This window comes from Melozone crissalis, unplaced genomic scaffold (genome assembly GCF_028551555.1).
Source record: "Melozone crissalis strain CALT ecotype California unplaced genomic scaffold, PUWL_Pcris_2 ptg000254l_1, whole genome shotgun sequence".
In the NCBI taxonomy this organism is placed as follows: domain Eukaryota; kingdom Metazoa; phylum Chordata; class Aves; order Passeriformes; family Passerellidae; genus Melozone; species Melozone crissalis.
This window is the reverse complement of record NW_026536012.1, coordinates 115,681-140,141: the sequence shown is the minus strand read 5'-3', so window position 1 is coordinate 140,141 and position 24,461 is coordinate 115,681. Positions and strand designations below refer to the sequence as shown.

At 54.1% G+C, this 24,461-nt stretch overlaps 1 protein-coding gene across 3 annotated transcripts in view; it reads right to left on the bottom strand.

Annotated features, from left to right (window-relative positions):
• Window positions 1-24,461, bottom strand: part of PDE4B (phosphodiesterase 4B) — a 135,051-nt gene that overhangs the window by 7,070 nt on the left and 103,520 nt on the right. For 2 of the 3 annotated variants that reach the window (XM_054294557.1, XM_054294558.1), the window contains exons 6-11: window positions 19,819-19,931; window positions 4,641-4,734; window positions 1,623-1,801; window positions 1,147-1,245; window positions 864-1,028; window positions 533-632 (exon numbers count right to left, since the gene is read on the bottom strand). In XM_054294557.1, the coding sequence (XP_054150532.1) occupies window positions 533-632; window positions 864-1,028; window positions 1,147-1,245; window positions 1,623-1,801; window positions 4,641-4,734; window positions 19,819-19,931 (750 nt within the window). Of the gene's footprint in view, window positions 1-532; window positions 633-863; window positions 1,029-1,146; window positions 1,246-1,622; window positions 1,802-4,640; window positions 4,735-5,408; window positions 5,580-19,818; window positions 19,932-24,461 lie in introns of those variants that run through there. The other variant, XM_054294559.1, reaches the window with a different exon arrangement.

The window sequence follows — 24,461 nt, the reverse complement described above, 5'->3', positions numbered from 1 at the left end:
TGGGATACTGGATGATTTCAGGATTCTGGGATTCTTTCTAGCTCCATGAGTGCCAGCCCTAGCACTTCACAGCCTTTGCTCAGTCCCAGTGACAAAATAATGCTCAGTTGACTCAGTTACAAGTCACTGGCAACAGAATCCTGCAAAAATCCTTCCCAAAACACAACAATCCCCATATTCTGGAATCCAGATCCGTGCTCAGCCTGTGGCAGAACACAACACAAAGGCCAATATTTGGCTTTCTGGTTGTCAATAGCAATAGGATTACTTCTCTTATCTTAATGGTAAAGTTTGCACTCAGGGCTGGCAGAATTATTATGTGCTAGCAAGTAGTAAATATTGACTTTACAAATTGTGCTACAATGGTTCCCTTTGTCAGGGATTGCGTTTTAATTCCTGCTTGAGTCCAAAATGTCTCACTCCTCTACTGCATGAGAGGGCAGCACAGCCTGCAATTTGTCATTTGTGGCAGGTAAAAAGCACTCCCATTGCTTTCGGGGTGAAATTCTGAGAGATTCAGAACAAGACTCACTTGTGTTAATCAGGAATTGATTGGAGACCCCGGGGTGATCCACATCATGGATTGCAGCTGCAAAAATGGCAGCGAGGATCTCCAGATCCGTGAAGACAGCCTAGGAGGGACAACAGGAGCCTGTCAGAGGGGTTTCACCTCCCAGCAGCTGGGGAAGCTGATTGAGGGGAATAAATTGTGCTGTTTCAATTGGTTTTCTGGGCCAAGGCACTGCAGAAAGGTGACACAGAGATCCCACATGCTGGGATTCCCTAAGGATGGAGGCGAAGGGAGCGCTCGGATGAGCCACCAGTGCCCACCCCATGCTGAAAGAAGCCAAGCAGGGACTCACATCCAGGGCAGGGGTGGAGAGCAGCACATGGGTGGACTGGGCCACGTCAGCAGCGTGCAGGCTGTTGTGGTAGGCCACGTCTGAGTGGTAGTGGTCCTCCAGGGTCATCATGTACGTCACGAACGTGTCCGACGAGATCTTGAAGGTTTTCAGCAGGTCCCGCTCCTGAGGGAGCAGAGCACAAACCCCAGCTGAGTGCCAGCTCAGGCTGGAGCAGGCAGGAGGCAGAGGGGAGCTGGACATGAGAAAAGCAGCAGGGGAGCCTGGCCTGCAGAACACCCACCTGGAATATGGCGTACATGATGCAGGTGAGCGGCCGGTTGTGGGAATACCTGGCCACGTTGAAGATGTTGAGGCCCCACTTATTCAGGTCTTCCAGTTCCTTTGGAGAGCACCAAAAAAATAATGGTTTGAATGGTTTTACAATCAATTCTGCATTCCCCCAAAAAGTTCACAAATATGCTAATGCAATGGTTACTGTAATTATGTAAGTGCTGAATGTCTGAGCTTAATGAACACAGAGTAAGTGTGAAAGCTGATTTTGTGTTTCATAACTGCTCTCCTCTGCCTCCATCACCTTTTTCCCTTTTTATTTTAGGGCTACTTTCATGTATTTTTAAATATAAAATATGCTCTTGAGGCTACCATTAATTGCAGCATTTCTAATGGCCACATCACTCCAGGGATACTAATTCCAAGGAATGGAACAATCCATTCCCAGCTTCCAGATGCTCCCAGAAGAGCAGGAATCTCCCCTACCTTGGCCAGGTGATCTTCCTTCTCTGTCTTCACCCCAAACCGTGAGATGCTGGTGTTGTTCAAGCTCGAGCTGTGCATCAATTTCTTCACCCCACTGATCTGTGTCATGAGCTGCTGTTTTTTCTTCTTCTCCCTGTCCTTCTGGGTGGGAGAAGGGATCTCCACATCGTTCTGCTTGTCTGCAACAGAGCAGGGGGAAATGAGTCAGCACAACGCGAGCTCCCAGCACATCCCAAGAATCAGCCCTCGAGCTGCTGCCTCTGCTCCCCACTTCAGCCCCAGGGGATTCTGCTGGCGGTTTCCTCATTTTGGGATCCAAAACTCAGAAAAAACCCAGTTACAAAAGCTCTGGTTGGTCTCTTGCAGCCACTGTGTGGTCTGGGGGCACTGGACATGGCCAGGAATGTGTCTCTGTGCATGGATGTGGCACTTGGGGACATGGATTAGTGCTGGACCCCATGATCTCCAGCCTAAATAATTCTGTGATTTTCCATGCCTGAAATGCACCAGGCTCTCCTTGAGGATAAACCCCAATTAATTTTATTTCTTATTTGCAGGAAAATAAAATATATGTTCAAACAACACTTTTTTTTTTTCCTGAATAAGGTAAAACCACACCTATTTTCCCTATTTTCACTTTTTAGGGTCAATACTCCCTGCTCTTAAAACCAGTAACAAATGGGTGTCACTTCATTAAAGATTTTTCCCTTACAAATATGTATGGAATAAAATCCAAAGCACAGGCTAAATCCCATTGCCATTCTCAGGGATAATCACAGTTTTAGTGCACATGAAGAGGGCCCAAACCTGGCTGTGGAGGTGTGTTTAGCAAATAAATAAATCTTAAAACCACATGGCATTCACTGCCCCACAGCTGATTTATTAAAGCACAGGTCCAGTGGCTCATGACTTCCATCCAAACCATTTCTCATGGATTGTACCCCAACCTCTGAGCACCTTGAGGACCTCCAGAGGGATTAGACTTCCAGACAGGAGTGACTTTTGCCTGGGCTTAATGAAACCCCTGTGAAAGCCCAAGCAGCAGCAGCAATTAGGAAAGGAGCCATTATTCACAGCGCAGCCGGGCTGACATCACAGGGTGTTCCCTGGATTTTGCTGAACCACCGAAGGACTTTCCTCCCCATAATCTCCTTAGCAGTGACTAAGGCAGCAGCAAATGGCCATTCTGGAGCAGAAATCCCTGATTTGTGGCATCAGTGTCCCCACGGGGGTGGCAGGGCCATCGCTGTGCCCTCGGGAGGAGCTGTGACCCACGGGCAGTGGGATGGTCCCTCTGGCGTGGTGTGGAGCCTCTGCTGCTCCTCTCTGTCCTTGCTGGGAATGCAGGGCTGGACCCTCTGCTCCTTCTGGGAGCCTTCCCAGCCCATTTCATCACAGAATTACGGAGTGAATTGGGATGGGAGGGAGCTTAAGGATCCTCTGGTTCCACCCCTTGCCAGGGCAAGGACACCTCCACTGTCCCAGGTGCTCCAGCCTGGCCTTGGGCACTGCCAGGGGTGTTGGGCACCCTGTGCCAGGCCCTCATCCCCTCCACATGGAGGAATTCCTGCCCAACATCCCACCCATCCCTGCCCTCTGGCAGTGGGAACCATTCCCTGTGTCCTGTCCCTCCCTGCCCTGATAAAATCAAAAGGCTGAATGAAGCCACATGATTTGGGTTTAATATCTCTGAATTATCCTCACCTTTGGAGATAAATGAGTGTCCTACCCACACATTTCTTTTCGCTTGTTTGTTCAATCTCCTCACTTCAGACTCCTGTTATTTTGGGTGTTCATTTAATTTAATTTAAATTTTAGGAAGGAAAAAACTATGAAAAACTATACAGGCATGACTTCCTGAAACAACTGACAATCCTTGTAAAAGCTTCTCTCATTTTTTTTTGAAGATGAGCAATCAGGCTGCAATCTGGCCCAATCTGGAGAACCTGCCCCCCTCAGCAGTGCCAGGCCCTTGGTCCTTCCTACCCCAAACCAGTCTGGAATTCTGTGAATAAAACAATCCCAGCAGCAGCTCCGGCTCATCAGCCCCCGCTGGGATTCAGGCTCCATTAACCTGAGCGTTTGTGGGGTTTATTTTTGGTGGCCAATGTGGCAATTCCTGCTGCACACTCACGTGGCTGCTGGGCAGAGCTGACCACCAGCCAAATCCCTGGATTGGCCCCTTTGTGCATCCCAACCCAGCCCCATTCCCTGCTTGAATTCAGGCTCTGGGTTCAGCTGAGCAATAAAATCCATGCATCCCCACAAAGCAGCTCCAAACTTCCATGGATTATTAATGCTGTGTCCTAAATGCAGGCAGCAGCTCCAGCTGCAGCTGGGTATTGGAATCACTTTAAAGCCCTTAATGGGAATAATTGTGTGTCACACAGGGAACGGATTCTGGCCGTTCCAGCCTCGGGGCAGAGTCCCCAGCACCCACAGCACTCGCTCGGCCTCTGGAGCTCTTGGATTCAGGGATGCCCATAAATATGAGCCTCCTCATTTTACAAGCAAATGGTCACAAACCCTGAAGCTGCTTCCTGAGAAAATCCCATTTGTCCTAACAAACGTTGACACAGAGGAGTCATTCATGTATGCGGAGCTGTGAGCTCATACAGAATGAATGAAATGCAAAATATTCCCTCTTTTTTCTGACTTCTGGTGCAGAACGAGCAGATTTACACAAAGCAATGGATAAATTTCGGGGATGATTTAGTCTGAGCCCCATCTCTGAGGGGAAGGTGCAGCTGAAGGAGGCAGTGGCTGCAGCTGGCCCTGGGTGACTTTGTCCTTTCCATAAGGTCACCACAAAACCCCAGCGTTGCATAAGGCAGCCACCAGCAGCAGCCTCCCAAACCCTCCCGAGGCTCGGGGAGGAATTCCTCCTATCCAAACACCATTCTCCCCATCCCCACAGCCCTTTGAAAGTGAAACCCACAGAGGGAGGCTGTGACTGGGGGCAATGGGGCTGCCCCTGCCCCTGCCCAGCCCCGCACACCATGGGGCCGCATTCCTTACCCAGGAAGGTGTTGGAAATGTACTCGGACACTTGGTTGCCGGAGCGGCTCATCTCGGACAGGTGGGTGAGCTCCCGGTTCAGCATCCTCTTGAACTGCGAGGGGGAGAGCACAGAAAATGGCATTTTTATGGAATCCGCTCCCAAATCCGCGGGAGACTCCCCCGGCACGCACAATTCCGGGGATATTTGGGATGGAGCCGGCGACAGATGGTTTCATTTCCACCCTGCTCGGCACCACCGTGACTGGGTATTTCTTTTCAGCCCACGGAATTAATTTTCCTCTAAAGATGCTCATTAGTTGCTACTGTCACAAACGAGGAGAGAACGCCTCAGATAAACCTCTCTGAAAGCTCAGATTTTTATTTCAGGTTGAGATTCCCCATCCCCAAACCTTCTTTTGTTCCGGACTTTCTAAATTTGCTCCATTTTGTATTAAAAGGCTGCATATCCAGAGGAGAAATATGCCCTAAATCTGGAGATCATACAGCAAAATGTGGGATTCAGGCATGATTCCCTCAGATATTCATGGTGAGATCCTGCTGATTTTATAATCCAGCATTTTCACTGCTGCATCGTATTAACCTGCAACACCAATTCCCCCCAAAAAATGACATCCATGGACTCCGCATGCACACTACAAAACACACAGAAATCAGCATTTTAAAAGCATATTTTCCTCGCAGAGGCTTTCTCAGAGCGACACAGCACAAAAAAAAAGCAGCCGTTAATAATTCGGTAATTAGCAATCCTTCAGGAATTAAACCCACCTTAATGTAACCCCAAGACACAGATAACAAATAATTGGCTTCAGGCATTTTGGAAAGCTCCTGGCGAGCCAGCACAAATCCTCCCGCAGAAATCGCCGCTCCGACGGCAGAGGAGCCTTTCCCAACCCCAAAAATTCAGCGTTCATCCGAGGCACAGCTCCCGCGGGCGCCGGCAGCCGCGAATCCCAGCCTGAACCGAGCCTGGCGGCGCATCCTCCGGGCTGCCCGGGGGTGGGTGCGAGGGCTGCGAGCCGGGAGTGCACAAAGGAGCGGGGAGGGATGGATGGGGAATGCACAAAGGAGCGGGGAGGGATGGAGGGATGGATGGGGAATGCACAAAGGAGCGGGGATGGATGGAGGGATAGATGGATGGATGGATGGAGGGATAGATGGATGGAAGGATGCGCACGGAGCCGGCCGCGTGCCGGGATGCGCTGGGCAATCCGGGAAGCGCTGGGTACCCAGGATGGGGCTGGGAATCCGGGATGCTGCTGCTCATCCGGGATGCTCTGGGCAATCCGGGATGCTGCTGCTCATCCGGGATGCTGCTGCTCGCTCAGCTCCTGGAGGGGCTCCCCGCTCGGCAGGAGCTCGGCTCAGCTGAGCCGCGCCTGGCAGGAGGGGATGCTGGTTTAGCCAGCCCCGCTAACACAGCCATGTTTCATGGGAAAATTAAAATGGAGGAAGCTCCGGGAATATTTAAATAAAGGGGAAAAGCAGGCAGCAGTCTCCTCTCCATTCCTGCTTTGCTTTAATCCTATTCCCTACAGGGAATTTCAAAGCATTCCCAGCTGGATTTTGAAAAGCATTTTTCACATTTTTGGTGTGATCGGGTTTTTCACTCTCTGTGGTAAAGGGCAAAATGCAGCAACGCAGCAAAATGTCCCTTTACAGACTGAAATACCGTTCAGATAAGGGTATAAAAAATAACCACCTTAAATCTGTAACTGCAATTCATAAATTCATACATTCATTCTTAAAAGAACGCATCTGTCATGTTCCTGCCCAAGGCAGGGGGAGGAACGAGATGAGCTTTAAGGTCCTTCCCAACCCCAGCCGTTCTGTGATTCACAATCCAGATTTCAATATTTAATCAGTTCTGCAGTTTTTGTTTCAAACACACAAGCAATCCCTTCAGGAGGAAGCTGGAGCTGTCCTTGACACGGAACCCAAAGAAAATCCCCTTGTGCCGTGCTCCCAGCACGGGATCAGTGGGATGTGCAGCTCTCCCACTGCTCAGGACGTCCTTGGCGATTGTGCTGGGAATGCAGCACATGCCAGAGGCCAGGATTCCCAAAATAAAAGGGCCAGCTTTGCTGTGAAAGCCTCTCCTGTCTGCAGCTGCCTTCCCAGCCCCTGCTGGGGTGGTGGCACGAGGCTGCCCCGCGTGCTGAGGGACACGTGAGGTGTGGGCACAGCCCGAAATCCTGGTCCTGCTCCCTCTGACAGCCCAGCCTGGGCAAGGCACGGCTCCAGAACCTCCAGATGGGATTCCAGCTCAACCTTGGGCCATGTGGAGCAGAGGGAGATGTGACCCATCTGCTCCTCTCCTGAAATTCAGGACTGGCAGAGGTGGGAGGCTGATGGCGCCTCCCTTTCACCTGTGCAGCCCAAAGGTGGGGTGTGACCTGCTGGGACAATGCCACCTCTGTCCCTGCTGTCCCCTCCCACAGCAACCTGCCACAGAAACAGGGAACCCTGGAATGGCTTGGGTTGGAAAGAGCCTCAAATCCCATCCAGTGCCACCCCTGCCATGGCAGGGACCCCTCCCACTGTGCCAGGCTGCTCCTTGGGCACTGCCAGGGATGCAGGGGCAGCCACAGCTGCTCTGGGCACCCTGTGCCAGAGCCTGCCCACCCTCACAGCCAGGAATTCCTAATTCCCAATATCCCATCCAATCCCACTCTCACCACCACACTGTGAGACCTCACATTCCAGGTAAGTCAAGCAGCTTAAATCCTGTCCCATGGGATAGAGGGAGGAGAGGATGTGGAAGTTGGCATCCCATGGGATATGGACAGCAGAGGGGTATGAAGGTTGGCATCCCATGAATACAGGAAGGATTGGGATGTGGAAGTTGGCATCCCATGGGATACAGGAAGGATTGGGATGTGGAAGTTGGCATCCCATGGGATACAGGAAGGATTGGGATGTGAAGGTTGGCATCCCATGGGATACAGGAAGGATTGGGATGTGAAAGGTCCTGGCTGCCCAGGAACACATCCCTCAGCACGGATTTTGTCCCACAGGGTCCCCACTCCACCTCCTGCCAAGCACGAGGGACAAAACCCTTTTGAAACTGCCCTAAAAGGCTCGGGGAAGCAGCAGGAGGGGCAGCAGGGAGGGAGCCCTGACCCATCTCTGCTCCCGGTGACGCCCGTGCAGGGCGGCAGCAGCAGCAGCAGCAGCAGCGGCAGCACGGGCACACGTGAGCCCTCCCTCCCTCCTCCCTGCCACAGCCTGACAGCCCCGCATGTGCTGCACCATTTCCCTGCAGCCCAGCCTGCACCGGCACCGGGAAAGCGCCGTCAGCAGAGCACGATCGCACACACCACTTCTCATCTCCGGGCTTCGCTCACAATGGCCCCTTTCAGGCCGTGAGCCCCAGCGCTGCTGGACAAACAGCTGATAAACGTGGCTTTACCTCACGAGTGGCCTCAGCGAGCACAAAGGGCGGCCACTGCCTCCCCACAGAGGCACACAGCGACTGAGCGGCCGCCACAAGGTCACCCGAGGCATCTGCAACCCTCGGGGTTCTCGTATCCCATCTGGAAGCAGCAATCTGCCCCCCACAGCCTTCATCTCCCTCGCTTTCCCAGCCCTGTAATCAGCAGCTTTTATAAACACGGGCGGCAGAACCGCAGCGCTGCGAGGGTCAAACCCCGCTGAGCTTCCCGGAGCTCCGGGAATTCCCGCAGGATTTGCACACTTTATCGGGATTTATCACCCCAAGCAGGATTGACTTCGTCACGCACATTCCCCTTCCAAACCCACCGAGGCACCCGGCGCTCCGAAAATTTTTGGGATTTTCCCTCGCTGCCAGGAGCGGCGCTGCTTGCCGGGAATGGCTCTGCAGGGAGCAGCAGGCTCCTGCCTCTGCAGGGATCAGCGCCTTGTGTCATGTGCGACCCCCCCGGAGCTATCCCGACCTTAAATCCGTGCGGCAGCGACGGGGAAAACGGACAGATTGCAGGGAGAGAGGAGAAAATTCCAACTGGAGCAAACCGGGGATGGGGGCTCTGGAGCGCCGCCCGCAATTACGGTACCGCGGTAATTACGGTAGTGCCCATTGCGGCACGGGGCCGCGCTGCTGCTTTCATTAATTTTCCTAATTAATGATCATCCTTGTGCCTTTTCTAAAGGAAGTTAGCACTGATAAACTCACCGAGAGATGGGAATTAAAGAGTGTAGGGATGAGGAGGGGATGGTCACTCCAAATCCAGGAGTTTAAGGAGGTTTCCCTTAAATAGGAGAAAATCAGGAAATGGGCTCAATGCTCCCTTCCTTCCATCCCAAACTCCAGCCACAGGACCACGCAATTAACACCTCTAACTGATGGGAGGAGTGCAGATAACACCAATAAGATGAAGCCCAGGTGCCATTTTCCATATCCAAGGGCACAGCCAGCATTCCCAGCCGGTCTGGAAGCATCCAGAACCCCGGCATTGAGTGGAGCTTTCCTGGTCTGCCTGCTCTGAAGCAACTGCAGAACTCATCTGCACCACATTAAGTCTCCCAGAATCGAACCATCCTTGGATTACCAGCAGTGATCCTGCTCCATGCATCCCCTGCTCCAGGGAATCCCAGCTCCTCCCCAGCTCCCTCCCAGCCGTGGGTGCGGGTGGGAATTTCCCCGATTTCCAGTGGCTCAGTTCACTCCCAGCTCCCTCCTGCTGCCCGCAGCAAACCCTCCCTGCTCAGGGCTCATCCCCACCTGCATTCCTCTGCTGAGCTCTGCTTCCAGACACAGAAATCCCGGGAGAGGGGTCCTGGCAGGGTGGTGACGTTGGCACCAAGGACACGGAGCCACTTGGCAGCTGCCCTGTCACCCCATCCTAACCAGATGTGCTCCATTCTTATGCAGAGAAAGAAAGTTTGGCCTAATTTATGACCGAATTTTACAGATTTAGTGGCCCAATCATATTGGGGGGTTCAGGGTGACCCTGCCATGACCTTCCAGAGCCTGAAGGGGCTCCAGGAGAGCTGCAGAGGGACTGGGGACAAGGCCTGGAGGGACAGGACACAGGGAATGGCTGGAAGCTGAAAGAGGGTAGATTTAGATACTGGGATATTGGGAAGGAATTCCTGGCTGGCATGGGATTCCCAGAGCAGCTGTGGCTGCCCCTGGATCCCTGGCAGTGCCCAAGGCCAGGCTGGACACTGGGGCTGGAGCAGCCTGGGATGGTGGGATGAGATGGGCTTTGAGATCCCTCCCAGTCCAAACCAGTCTGGGATTCCATGACATGACCCCAATGTGGTTTAGGAAAACCCCCCTGATGATTTATGATTTAGTGTGGAAATTCCCACTTTTGTGGCTCTCTATGGAAAGAACAACTCTGTTTCTCTCCTGGGGAGGGTCCTGAAGAGGCACCCAGAGCCCTGCCAGCCCCACAGCGACTGCAGGGACGGATCCTGCTGCAACTCCTGCTCCCGTTCCCTCTGCAGTTTGGAGAGGGGCTCCTGGCGCAGCACAGGGAGAGGAATAAAGCCAGGAGCGGGGATGTGCTGCTAATGGAAACCCTTTGAAGTCGCTTTAGCCCAGCTGGGGCTCCCCGAGGCCGGGAGTCCTTATGCAAAGCGGCCGCAGAAACGCAGCCGGGGCCGTGGCAGGAGCTGAGGGCGGTTTGCAGATAAAAGAGCGGCTGGGATGCAGGAGAGCTCTGCAGAGAGGGATCCTGCCCCGCACTTTGATGCAGGAATCGCGCTGCGCATCTCCAGTGTTGGTAAACTCAGTTCCCGACCCGCCCTTGTGACGCAGGGCTCCCGTCCCCAGACATCCCGGCGCAAAAGGGCTCGTGGGCACAGCGTGACTTTCGCTGAGGAATCCTCCCCATTAATTAGCCGGGTAATTAGCGCAGCCCCAGAGCCGCAATCAGACCTCGGTGGGGCTGCGTGGAGCGGCTCTTTCCCGGGATTCCCGGGATTCGCGGCTCTGGGAGCCGGGAAGAGCCGCCCCTCACCTGCCCGAGCCCCGTCGGAAATGATTTACACACAGGAGGGAAATTACTCACCCGAGCCATCGGGGCAGACAGGGAGGGGGGAAGGCTTTTGTCTGGGACCGGGACGGAGGCGACACTCCACTCCAGGTTAAAAAAAAACGGCATTAATGCCACCCCATGGAAGGGATATTTGTTGTTTGCCCAACCATTTCTTCCTGACATCTCATTCCTCCAAACCAAACTGCTGGGTTTTGGAATTGAGGAGCATTTCTTCGAAAGTTTGGAAGCCAAGAGTTAAAATTCCTGTCTTGGAGCAGCATAACCCCGCTTATCTGTGTTTTCCTGCTGTTACATCACTTACAGAAAGGACCGTGGCAAACAGATTTGCAGCTGTCCTTGTTACTTCATAATTCCCATCGATTTTCCTTGCTAGGTACTCCATGGAGAATGATGGGAGGTGCATTTAATGCTTAAACAAGAAAAAAAAAAAAAAAAAACAAAAAACACGAGGTTGTTTCACACTAAACTACACAAAAAGAAAGTTTTCAGCCATGTTTCAGTGCCTGGAGAAAAGTGGAATGGTTGCAGTCAACTATCAGTCATTAAAAAAATCAAATTTCTTTTGCAGCTCTTTCTAGTTCTTATTTCCTAAAACAATATCGCGTTTAATGCGCTAGAAACTCTTTTTAATGAGATACAAAGTACTATTTGTTTTTTGGGTTTTTTTTGTTTTCCCTTCAGCTGATTTTGGAAACCCAAAAGTAAACACAGGCTTATGAAATCTCCAATTTCACATCAAAGCAGCCTTGATTTATAGAGATGTTCAAAGGAAGACTTTAAAGGAGCAACATCATGACCAACTTGTTGGCCTGATGTTATTAGAATAATTTAGAAATCCACAATGTAAATGTTGATAAATAAATAGCAGGTTGCCATAAATCAGCATGTGGCTGCTCATGAAAGCGAGAACACCTATCTGATGTAGACAGAACAATATTCAGATTTTCCCCCACCGTGAAGTTTAGCATTTCTGAGAGCGGCAGAACCTCCCTTGGGTGGGACGGGATTTACGCAACACGGGGCTTTAAAAAAGCGATGAATTGGGAGCTGGAGCCGAGCGTTCGCAGCACTGGGGCATTTCCAGCTCGTTTCCAGCCAAATGAGACTCGAAATATGCAAATTGCTGCGAATGCCGGAAAGGAAAGGCTCCCTGCAGGAGCCTGCCCGAGGAGAGCGCCGGGGTTTGCGCTGCGCTGGCTGTGCCGCAGCCAGCCCCGATTGCTCCATTCCCCAGAACTCCGGGTGTTACTCAGCGCTGAGGCAGGAAAATCCCCTCGGCCGCCGCGGGGAAGGGCTCGGGTCATGGAGAAAGCAGCGCTGAGCTTCCCTGAAAACCCGTGTGTCGTGTGTGGGATGGGGCTGGCACCGGGAGAGATCCCCGAGTGCCCTGCGGGGCCGGATCTGCTGCTCCTGCCTGCTCCTGGGGCCGCTGGATCCCAGCCCATGGATCCCGGTCCTGGAGAGTCCTACACCACTGCCCTGGATCCCAATCCATGGATCCCGGTCCTGGAGAGTCCCACACCACTGCCCTGGATCCCAATCCATGGATCCCCGTCCTGGAGAGTCCCACACCACTGCCCTGGATCCCAATCCATGGATCCCCGTCCTGGAGAGTCCCACACCACTGCCCTGGATCCCAATCCATGGATCCCAGTCCTGGAGAGTCCTACACCACTGCCCTGGATCCAATCCATTGATCCCAGTCCTGGAGAGTCCCACACCACTGCCCTGGATCCCAATCCATGGATCCCGGTCCTGGAGAGTCCCACACCACTGCCCTGGATCCCAGTCCTGGAGAGTCCCACACCACTGCCCTGGATCCCAATCCATGGATCCCAGTCTCAATATTCCAACACCACTGCCCTGGATCCCAGTCTCAATATTCCAGCACCACTGCCCATGGATCCCTGTCTCCAACACCCCTGCCCAAATACTCAGGCTGAGTTTCTCTCTGGATTGATGTGAAATAGCAGGACTGGCAGAGTTTAAGATTCCAGAGAAGCCCACACTGGTTTGGGTTGGAAGGGACCTGGAAAACCATCTCATCTCCTTCCAGCCCTTCCACCATCCCACTGCTCCAGGCCCTGCCCAGCCCGGCCTTGGGCAGTGATTTCTCGCTGTGTGATGGCACAAAGGACAGATTGCTGCTCTCCTTGGGTGGAAGAACCCCAGCAGGGAGGTCTGGCCCAGTCTGAAGCTCTGGGATCCTTTGGAGGAAGCTCAGGAGGGTTTCTGCTCCATCCAAAATGCTTTCCCAACATCCAGGACAGATCTCTCCTACCCAATTCATTTGGCAGCTACATCTGGATTGTACAGCTCATCTGGTTGGGTTTTGTATGGATTTCCTCTCTCTCCCCCACTGAAAGGTGCATTTTACAGCACAAATGGCTCTGCTGGGAGGAAGGAGCACACAAAAGGCACATCTCAGGCCAGGGATAACTCCCCAGACCTGTCCCACCTTTCCCAGAACCTCATGGTCAGTGCCCACACCAATTCCTCATCCCAGCACTGCTTTTACTCTTCCCTCTGGGGAGAGGTGCTAAACAAAAGCAGAAACAGGCCAAACACTGGCTCTGCAGTGTCATTTTTAGAGTTCTACCAGCTGGAAGAACGCTGGATGTGTGGGGAGCGAGAGGAGACTGGGGAGGAAGGGGAGCGGCTGAGAAGCAGCAGCACCAAGCACAGACCTCCAGCAGCTCGTGTGCTGCCACCAAGGTGGCTAAAGAAAGCCCTGACAGCATCTGTGGCCCCGGGAGCGCTGCAGGAGCTGCAGATCTCAGCCCCACATCTTGTGTCAGTCACACCCCTGCAAACCACAGCGGGGCCCGGGTGCCAGAGGAAGCCGAGCGCTGCGTCAGGACAGCCACAGAGCCAAGAGCCTCCCTGGCTCACAGAGCCTGCCCTGCTCCAGGGAATCTGGGTGGGATAGCCTGGATTGCATCCTCAATCACAGAAAACACCCCCAAAATAACAACTAGCAGAGCGTTTGTCATTGAACAGGACAGCGATGCAATTAAACACGGGATTTTGCTAATCGCATGAAGCAGCAATTTAAATTTAATTTAAATCTGAATCAAGCTCTGCGGTCATCATTTAGGCAAATCCAGCTGGGGTTTTACCTGAGTAGGAGAACAGGCTTTGGAAAATTCAAATAACTTTGTGCCCTGAGAAGACTTTTCCAAGATGCCTGTGTTGGAAAAAAAAATAAATCTGGCACCTCTGAATCAACAGAAGTTTGTTTTCTTCAGAAAACATGGGATAAAGAGGGAGTCCTGGGAAGAGGGCACTGAAAATCCAGGGAATAAGTTGGTGTAGCTCAGCATCCCCCCACAAATGTGGCAGCTGGTCCTGCCAAAATGAAAATGAGCCTAATGCAAGCATCAGACCCATACAGAAGGCACTAATTAATGGAGATAATATTAAATGAAAACTCCTTCTCACACAGAGATAGGCAAATGCTCCTCAGAATCCTTTTGCTGCCGTTGGCCCAGCTGTGCTAAACCAGCAGCAAGGTGAGGCACTTCTGGTCTGTTTGCTTTAAGCCAGGCTTTAATCGGGGGAATCTCTCCCTCGCAGGGCTCTGAGGGTGAATCTCCATCCCAAACCATCTCCACAACTTGTCCTGCTTTGATAACCCGACGTCTTTCAATTCATTTCACTTCATGCAAATATTTGGATCAGCCCCGGGGAACACAGCTGGGGAGAAAATGAGGGGTTTGGAGTCAGGCTGCCCACAGAACCACTCCAAACCAGGATGAGGATCAGCACTGCCCTGCAATCCTTCCCAGCTCCTTCATCCCCAGTGATGCTGCTCCTCTGGGATGTCACCAGCATCCTTCACTCCAGAGGGGACCCTGCTCCCCACATTTAGTCACTCTCCAGTGCTGCCCTCAGCTCGTGATTCATTTTGAACCTGCCTTTGAGCTATTATTTATTTAAGCCCCACCCTGACATGTTATAACGTAAAAGTCTGAGAATGCTGAACTTATAAAACCTCATCACTTCCCAGGAACACCAGGATTGGGTAAAGGACACGCCAGAGGCTCCTGGGCACCGTTGTGGCTCAGAGGATGGTGACTGCTCCCCAAAAGGCTCCTGGGGAGGAGGATTTGAGCCAAAATCCTACTGACAACGCCTTGATCTTTGCACCAGCCGTGGCCAAGGGATCCCCCTTGGATGGGCTTTCCCCGCATTTTCCACAACATCTCAGAAGATGGGAAAGCATCCAGCACTCAAAATCCCATTGCTCCAGGAGGGTATCCCAGATGGTGACACTGTCTCCCAATCCCCACACATCCCACAGCCAATGCTGCAGCCTTCCAATATTTCAATTTTTTAAAAATCTGAAGCAGTTTAACCGAGATATCGGGACAGACAGCCCAGACGGCTGGCAAGGACGAAATATCACATAATTCATTATGTATGGCCCCGATATTCCACCCTGCTATTGGGGCATATCTGACACCCCCAGAATGATTTACTTTAGAGGGCAATAAGCACGGCAGGAGGACGCAGAGACAGCCACCCCAAAGTCCATTTATGATGGTGATGACACCGACACGAGCTGAGTGGGACCCAGCTCCCCAGATCCCTGGGGATCCCAGCGTGGGCCAGGGCCAGCACCCAGCGCTGTTCCCTCCTGCTCCAGCAGCTTTCCTGGCAGCTCCCGCTCACCCCTCCGAGCGCCGGGGTTCAAGCCCCGCTCCCGCAGCGCCGGAGGAACGCGGCGCCCTGTCCTTTAACGCAAGGACATCCCAGCACGGACAAGATCACCCCCAGATGGGGGGACACCCCAAAATCAGCCAGACACAGCTCCTACCTCCTGCAGCATGCCGCCGGCGCGGGTCCTGCTGGGCAGCGCGGCTGCCCGGCCACGGAAGGGTTAAAGAGCGACGTCAAAGCGGCGCGGGGAGCGCGGGGCGCTGCGGGAGCGCGCAGCGGGAGCGCGCCCGGCGCGGCCCCGCCGGCCCGGCCCGGCCCGGCTCGGCTCGGGGCGCTCCGGATCCCGGGAATGCCGGCACGGCTCAGTGACTCATCCCGCCGTGCAAAAACAGCAGACCTGGAAGCGGCTTTGTTCCGCCGGCTGCCGCAGCGAACAAACCTCTCTTTGTGCGGCGATTAAACAAAGGAAGTCGCAGCGCAAAGCCAGGGCAAGACTAAACAGCCCGGCACAGCTTAAGGGAAACATCACGTAGCGAGGGGACGGGGCCGGGGGCCGCGGACGCTGTGCAGCCCGGCACATCCACCGCTGGCACCGGCACTTCACGTTCGTGGCCAGATGTTTATTGAGCCGCCCTCTCCCGAAAGCGAGGGGCGGCCTTGCTCCGCTTTCCTGCCCGAAATGCCCTTTGAAATCCCAGCAAAAGCAGATCGGCTGTGTTGTTTATCTTGCGGCTCGCAAGCGAGAGAGGAACACACGGAACAGTTGTGCTGCTGTCCCGGAGCGCTGGCTGGACAAGGCTGGAGTGATCCAGCACTTGGGAATAACAGAAACATCCTTAAGAGCTGCAGTAAGAGAGTTTAAGGATTTGCAAGGAAGAGTCCTCCAAGTAACAGTTTGGGAAGAGCCAAGGGGGTTTGCAAAGTCATGAGAGGACACCACTCACACTCTGCCTATTTAAACTTAGAATATCCCCGGAGAGCAGAAATTCTGTTCTCTGGACTCCGTGGACTGCAGAAAGCTCTGAATTAAGGTCTAATTTAAGGAGAGGCAGAGGTGCAGCTCAGGTCCATGCAGGTATCTCTGTTTGGGCTGCACGGACAGGCAGCTCTGCAGGAGCAATCCATGCTCTCCATCCCTCCATTTCACGAGGTGATGGCCCCATAAAAACCTGGAGCTGGCAAGGCCAGCATTTCAGCTGGGAAAAAGACCCGCTCCTTCTGATGATCCAGGGAATGCACTGAGCACATCCTGCCCCAGATCCCAAATTAGGGACTAGAGCAGGTCCCCTCTGCAGCAAAGTGAGGCTAAGGACAGCTGCCTAATGCCAGGACAGAAAAAAGCCCCTTTTTATCATCACTGACTCACAAACCCTTCTGACACAGCAGCTGCCTGAGCTGGAAGCTGGATGTGGTGATAAATACAGGAAAAATTGAGTATATGTGTAGGAATAATGTAAATAAGGGTGGCTGGGTCTCTCAAGCAGCACTGAGTGCCTGCAGAGCTCCTTCCAGGTTATTTTGTGTCAGCGCAAAGCTGCAGGGCCCTATATGTTAGGAATGTTAGGAAATTCAGTGTTAGGGAAACAAACTCCCTTCGTGGCAGCTGCAAACAGGTATTTTTGCAGGTTATTATTTTTTTCCCTCTAAACTAGAAAGACAAGAGCGCTGTGCACGGTTAGTTCTGCAGAGATGCGGGCTGCCCTGCGCTGGGAGTGCCTCGGTGCCAGCATCAGGGGGAGCAGCGTTCCCTCCCTCCCTCCCTCCCTCCCTGCCAGCTTTCCGCGGGATCCCCGCGGGTGGCACTGCAGGGTCCCCGCGTGCCAGCGCAGCCCCCAGGCTCAGCCGCTGAACGAGCAATACGCACATGTTTGGAGCGCTGCCTTCCGAACCCCATCAGCTCAAAGCGCGGCTGCCGCCGTCCCGCATGGCTCTGCCCCCTCCGCTGCCTCCTCTATTTTATTTTTGCCGCAGCGCTCCCGAGAATCGCCCTGCGCGCACGGATGCCGAGAGCCTCCCTCTCTGCCCCTCTCGGCGCTGTTGTTGCAACTCTGGATTTTCTAAACTACGTCTGTCAGGAAGGAGACAGGAAATTCGAGTCACACTTGCAACAGCTGTGCCATGCCTACTATCGGGCTCAAATGACGTAGTTTGGCTGGGGTGGCGCGGGGCCAGGAACCGGCGAGAGCGGAGGTCAGGAAGATAGGTCAGTGTTTATTCTGCTGCTGCGCTTGGGAGCATGCCGAGCCGATTTGCTTTCTTCCTATCTAGACTGTTTCTCTTTCCGTTTTTTCTTTAATAACGCGCAGCCCAAGCATCCTGTTTTCAAAACATCTGCCGGCCCCGCTGCTGGCCGGTGACAAACGGAGATGCTCGGAGCACGGGACGGGATGCTCGGAGCGGGGCAGGGCGGCGGAGCCTCCTCACCCCCGGAGGTGCAGCAGAGACCCAGCGCTGCCAGAGCCCGCACCTTGTCTGCCACCAACCCCCCAAAAAGCCGCAAATCCCCCGAATGGCCAGGCACTGAAACCAAACCTTCCGACCCGAACCGTGATTTGTGACAATGCTCACAGCTCCACAGCAAAGGCAGGCGAGGTGCGAGGCCATTTTATGCTTCTCTTTCACAGCTGAAAACTGTGAAACTGGAAGTTGACCAAAAAAGCGCAGACATTTCAGAAACGGGTTATGACGAGCCAGCTGTGAGCCATCTGCACCCCGAGTAATCGCAACTTTAAAGTGCTACAAAAGCAATTTAGTTTCACCTTCACGAGGCCAGATTTGTCAGTCAGCAAAAAAAAAAAAAAAAAAAAAAAAAAGTAATCTCAAATTGAAGGGCGCCGTGTTCACACTGGAGGTGCAGCCTGAACCCTCCTCAACTTTCATCCAGGGTTCCCTCAACACAAACTCAAACGAATAAAATAATATTTCTTTCTTGAAAGCTCGGACTGTAAAACTTTTACTGCTTCCTTTGCCCTTGCACATCGTGGTAATCACTACCAGAAGAGGAAGCTGAAACAACACTGGATTTCTTTGCTCAACTTTTCCCCATAAATTCAGTTTCTGATTGCAATCATTTCCAATAAGGAAAAAAACCCCAAACCAAAGACATCAGGGTGGTGCAGAATTGGGTTTAAAACCATCGCAACTGGGCAGGGCCGTGGATGCGACGGGCGCTGGGTTGGGAATTTGTGAGTGTGACAATTCCAGCGGGCACGGCGGGGCTGGAAGCGCTGTCTGGGAGCGCTGGAAGGGGCAGGCGCGGGCCGGGAGCTGCCAGGCTGGCCCGGGGCTGTGCCCGGGGCTGTGCCCGGGGCTGTGCCCGGCTCCGTGCCCGGGGCTGTGCCCGAGGCTGTGCCTGAGGCTGTGCCCGGTGCTGTGCCCGGCTCCGTGCCCGAGGCTGTGCCTGAGGCTGTGCCCGGCTCCGTGCCCGGGGCTGTGCCCGGCTCCGTGAGATGCTGGAGCAGAGCTGGGCTCAGGAGAGCTGGAGCACCAACTCCCACAAGTTGCTCAGAACTCGCGCTTTGCCCTCTGCTGCCTGTCAGGATACTCCAGGCACTCTGCTCTTCTCCTGCTCCCCTGACTCTAAACACCACGGGCTTTTCTTGCTTTACTTCAGCACTTTGTGCGGAGAACCTCTCAATTCCCCTCTGGCTCGCAGGAAAGCTCCGCGGAGCAGCAGCCCCGGAGCTGATCCCTGTCACCATCCCTGCCTGCCCACCCTCACCATGTGCTGCCAAGCGGTGCCAGCCCAGCGCATTAAAATCAAATTAAAACGTCACCGAAAGCCAAAACAGCCGTAAAATACCGGACCCACAATGTTTACAGTTCGCCGTTATTATTATTAAGCAATGAAGTTAATTGACTTCTGGCGTGGTGATTTGCTAAATGCGGGCGTTTGCAGAGTGCTCCTGCTCATATCGGCTCCAAGGGACCGGCGCTAATTGAAACCTCTTTAATTTTCGGAAATGAGCCTGCGGCAGCCATAGGGCTCTCCACGGTACCCCGGATCGCGCCCCTCAAAGACTATCCCGGATCGCTCTCCCTGATCCATCCCGGATCGCTCTCTCCGCTCCATCCCGGATCGCTTTCCCTGATCCATCCCGGATCGCTCTCCCTGATCCATCCCGGATCGCTCTCTCCGCTCCATCCCGGATCGCTCTCCCTGATCCATCCCGGATCGCTCTCTCCGCTCCATCCCGGATCGCTCTCCCTGATCCATCCCGGATCGCTCTCCCTGATCCATCCCGGATCGCTCTCTCCGCTCCATCCCGGATCGCTCTCCCGGATCCATCCCGGATCGCTCTCCCCGCTCCATCCCGGATCCATCCCGCATTGCTCCCCACGCCACCCGCCGCGAGTTCTCCCTGCACGCGTCTCAAGGGGGAACGCTCTCCGCCTTCACCGCAACTAACTCGGAGCTGCTGTGCTGGACAGACGCGAGGACGGGCCGGGATCAGGCTCAGAGCCCCGCTCCTCTCGGCATCCCCGTCCCGCACCCCCGTCCCGCATCCCGGTGCCGCACGTGGGCTCACCTTGTTGGATGCCATCTCGCTGACGGAGCGGTAGGTTTGGATGGTCTCCAGCTGATCCAGGCACCAGTCGAGCTCCTCCAGCGTCTCCATGGCCAGCTTCTGGTAGGGCTCCTCTGCGAAGAGGCACACGGACATGTAGTCGGGCTGGCGCTGCGGCCGCCCGTCCATGGCGGGGCCGCCCGAGCCGCCGCCAGCGCTGCCGGAGGTGCCGCTCCGCTCCCTCATCACGCGGCCGCCGCTGCGCTGCCCCGGCCGCCGCCAGCGAGTCCCCGCCCGCCGCCGGCCCGGCCCGGCCCCCGCCGCTGGGGGAACCGAGCGCCCCCCGGGCAGGGCAGGGCAGGGCAGGGCAGGGCTGCGGCTCGGCAGCGTCACCGCGGCCCCCCCGCCCCGCCGGCTGCTGCGGGGATCGGCCTCCCCCGCCGGCCGCGGGATGCTGCTCCTGCTGCTGAGCCAGCCCCGCTCCCCCTGCAGCCACAGCCTGCTCCCCGACAGCGCTGAACCCGAGAGCTCTCCTCCCCAACAGCCCTGAACCCGAGAGCTCTCCTCCCCAACAGCCCTGAACCCCGAGAGCCCTGAACCCGAGAGCTCTCCTCCCCAACAGCCCTGAACCCGAGAGCCCTGAACCCGAGAGCCCTGAACCCGAGAGCTCTCCTCCCCAACAGCCCTGAACCCCGAGAGCTCTCCTCCCCAACAGCCCTGAACCCAAGAGCCCTGAACCCGAGAGCTCTCCTCCCCAACAGCCCTGAACCCCATCAGCCCTGCTCTCCAAGGGTTCTGCTCCCAACATCCCTGCTCCCCACCCCTGCCTGCTTCTGCTCCCCAGCAGTTCTGCTCCCCAACCCCTCCAGCCCTGCTCCTAAATCTAACCAAGTCTCTCTACCCACCAGCTCTGCTCCCCAGCCCTGCCTGGTCCCATTCCCCACTGCTGGCTCTGCTCCCCACTCCTGGTCCCATTCCCCACTGCTGGCCCTGCTCCCCACTCCTGGTCCCATTCCCCACTGCTGGCCCTGATCCCCACTCCTGGTCCCATTCCCCACTCCTGATCCCACTCCCCACTCCCAATCCCATTCCCCACTCCAGGTCCCATTCCCCACTCCTGTCCCTGCTCCCTGTCCCTCCCGGCTCCCCAGCTCTGCTGGCTTTGTCGCCATCAGCCCCCTGCTCCCCAGCAGACCCTGCACCCCAAACCCACCGTCCCTGCTCCCCGAGCTCTCCTGCCCTGCCAGCAGGACACTCCCCAGCAGCTCTGGGGTAAAAGTTGAGGTTTCCACAAGCGGATACAGTGAATCATAAAATCTCCCCATGAATGTAACTGCTTCTCATAATCCCGGTAACATATGCTCATCCCATAAATCTGTCAGGGCTGATGGATTCAGCGTTCCTACCGGCAGGTACCAGTGACATCACAGGCAGGATTGCTCACACACACTCAGGAGCTGAGCCAGAGCCCCAGCCCTGTCCCCCTGCCCTCCCTGCCTCGTGTCCCTCATGTCCCTCGTGTCCCAGTGTCCCAGGCAAAGAGCTGCACCCCGTGCTGCTGTCTCTTCCCAAGGACAGATCCTCTCTGTCGCTCACCACATCAGTAAAGCAGCATTGGAGAGGGACATTCCATCAAATGATTGAGAATAAACAGAAAATAAACCCTGCCAAAGGTAACTCAGCAATAAACCTGGCAGAGGCACCTTTGGAAGGTTTGGTGAATCCAAATCTTTGTGGCACTGGAAGTTAATGGTTTTTTTTCTGTGCCTGCAGAGCTTCAAATGTTCAAAGTTCTCTCATTCCTGCCTAATCACAAAGCAGGTGAAAATAGCCACAATCACACAAAGCTCAGTGTATTTTCCTTTCTCCCATGAGAAATTCCCATTGCCATCGAGGGAATTTCTCCCATCCCCTCTCAACTATTTTTTTCCTGTAAATTAGTTGACCCAGAAGGACTCAAACCACTTGTTGCAGAAAACGTTGGAATTGATAAAACCAGCACAGGTAAAATAAGTTTAGGAAGAGCCAAAAACCCATCTCAGCCAAACTAAACCTCACATGTTTAAATCAAACCCTGCGTTCTCCTGCTCTGAGACTCCTCAAGAAGCACAGCCACGGCATGTGTGCATTCCTGGAGGAGGAGAAGGAACAGGTTCACAGAGACTCTGACACCAGACCCTAATTTTAGCCTTTTGGGGGATTTCCAGCCTTGCCCAGGTCTGCAGGACCCGCTGCCACTGTCACTTCACTTCCAAACTTCACCTCAGAAAGAGCCATCAGGGAAGGCAGGACCCAGAACAGAAATCTGCTCTTGATATTGAAGGACTCCCATTCCCCAGAGCTGATATTCAGGATATTCCTTTACTCTGTAATCTGAGTCTTATGTAATAAAAAGAAAAAAAGAAACTAACTAAAACAAGCAAAACTATATTAGGGATATCGAGATGAATTAGGAAACGTGAGGGTTTAGGGGGTTTGGCTGTAAGTATTTTATATTTATTTTTGGGTTTCAGAAGATGAGCTAAATAAAGAGTGACTATTTTACACATTTGCAATGTTCTCTGGCATTTTTAGCAGGGCGCATCAGGACCCTCCTTCCCTCGCTTTCTGCCTCCCTGCTTCATCCCTGGGAGGTTTCCTGGAGGAATCCTGGGAGAGCAGGGATCCCTCCATGGTTTACTCATGCAGAACACTGGCACTTGCCTAAGCCTTAGCACTGAAACCACTGAGAGCCCAATGGGTTCACAATTTAAACTGGGATATTTTGAAAACGGCCCCCTAAGATACCTCCAGTCATTTCAATGGCAAAGACTCAATAAAGTGAGAGCAAGCAGCTCTTGTTAAGGATCACTCCAAGGGGAAAACTGTGAGTTCTGCTGCTGTTCCAGGGCAGAAATGGATTTTAAAAAGCACCATTCACATTTTTCTTTCAGAATTTGCATTTTTCCTGACACCGGCCAGCCTGCCCACAGCTCCCTCTGGCCTTGGCACCCAGCGAGATGCAGCACCTGCATCCCTGTGCAGCTCTTCCTGGTGTTTTTGGCTTTTGACTCATCCCAATCTTTTATTTTTCACTCATTTTCTCACGTAAGCAGCCTGGTGCACCGATGCCTGCAGGCGTGCGCCCTCCGTGGTCACCGGGCAGTCATTTCTGAACGGGCTGCCTTGGCAGGGGCAGGGGGGACGTCACAGGCACCACATTCCCTCTCATTTCACAGAACCACACGGGCCAGTCAAGAAGAGTCACTGTCTTGGCCCACGGCAGGAAGAGGGCCCAGCTCAGCCCTTCTCAGAAACTCAGAGCTGTCCCTGAAGGCACCGAGTGACGCAGCCTGAGCCCAGCACCCCGGAAACCCCAACTCTTATCAAACCAGCCCTCCCTGGCTGCGTGCAGCTGCACGAGCTCCCTCTGATGAACTTGGGGATATTTACCAATAAATTGTGAAAGCAGGGGCTACAGTCCCACTCCTAAGGCTAAATTTGCTTTTAGAACCAGCATGTGAAATTAAAATATACCCTCCAAGTCCCCCGTGAAATATTTTAAGATCCACAGCTACCCCAGAATAACAGCCAGATATAGAATCCATTAGGAGTTGCTCTTCTACCAATCTAAAAGCTTTGTGTGGGAATGATCTTAAAATAACAAATATTTTCTGGCTTTCCTCATATTTAATGTTCATGGATACCAGAGAATGGTTTGGGTTGGGTGGGAACTTAAATCCCATCCAGTTCCACCCAGAGGCAGGGACACCTTCCACTGTCCCAGGGTGTTCCAACCCAGTCCTGGGACACTTCCGAGGATCCATGGGCAGCCACAGCTTCTGGGTGAAATCCATTCCAGGGCCTCCCATGGGACAATTCCTTCCCAATATCCCATCTAATCCCATTCTCTAGAGTGGGAGCCATTCCCTGTGTCCTGTCCCTCCATGCCCTGTCCCCAGTCCCTCTCCAGCTCTCTCAGAGCCACTTGAGGCCCTGGCAGGGGCTCTCAGGAGCCTTCTCCTGTCCAGGCTGGCCGCCCCCAGCTCTCCCAGCCTGGCTCCAGAGCAGAGGACAGGGATGAAGTGCCCTGGGATCCTCTCCCCGAGTGGTATCTGCTGTTGCTACAGCGACTCCCACAAACAGTAAACACAAGTTTAGATGCTCCATGAGTTGTTCTTTCCCTGAACCCAACGTGAGCGTCCCACTGACATCAGCAGAGCGACTCCCCCTGCCAGGAACTGTCCCAAGGCCCGGGCAGTGGCTGACTTCCATCACCTTCCTGGTACAGCTGAGGCACATGGGCACTTTGGAAACACTGCTGCCATTTCGGGATGGGGCTCCTGGAACACTTCAGGACGCATCTTCAACCATCTCACATTTCAGTTTATATTTGGGGGTTGCATAAGCCAAACCCGTAAATGACAGCGGAGCTTTGGTCATGTTTGCTGGGCCGAACTCATTGCTGACACAGAACAGGGAAGTGAGGAACAACAACAGGAGTTTCAGTTTTTGAGTCCTGCCCGGTGTTTGCGCAGGAGGGCTGGGGCTGGTGGCACTCCAGCAGAACTGAGGTGACATTTCCTCACAAGAGCTGAGCTGCTGCCAGTCCCTGCGAGGACAGAGGCAGCCCTCGCCTCGTGCTTCTCTGCTGGCACTGGGAATGCTCCAACGTCCTGAAATGC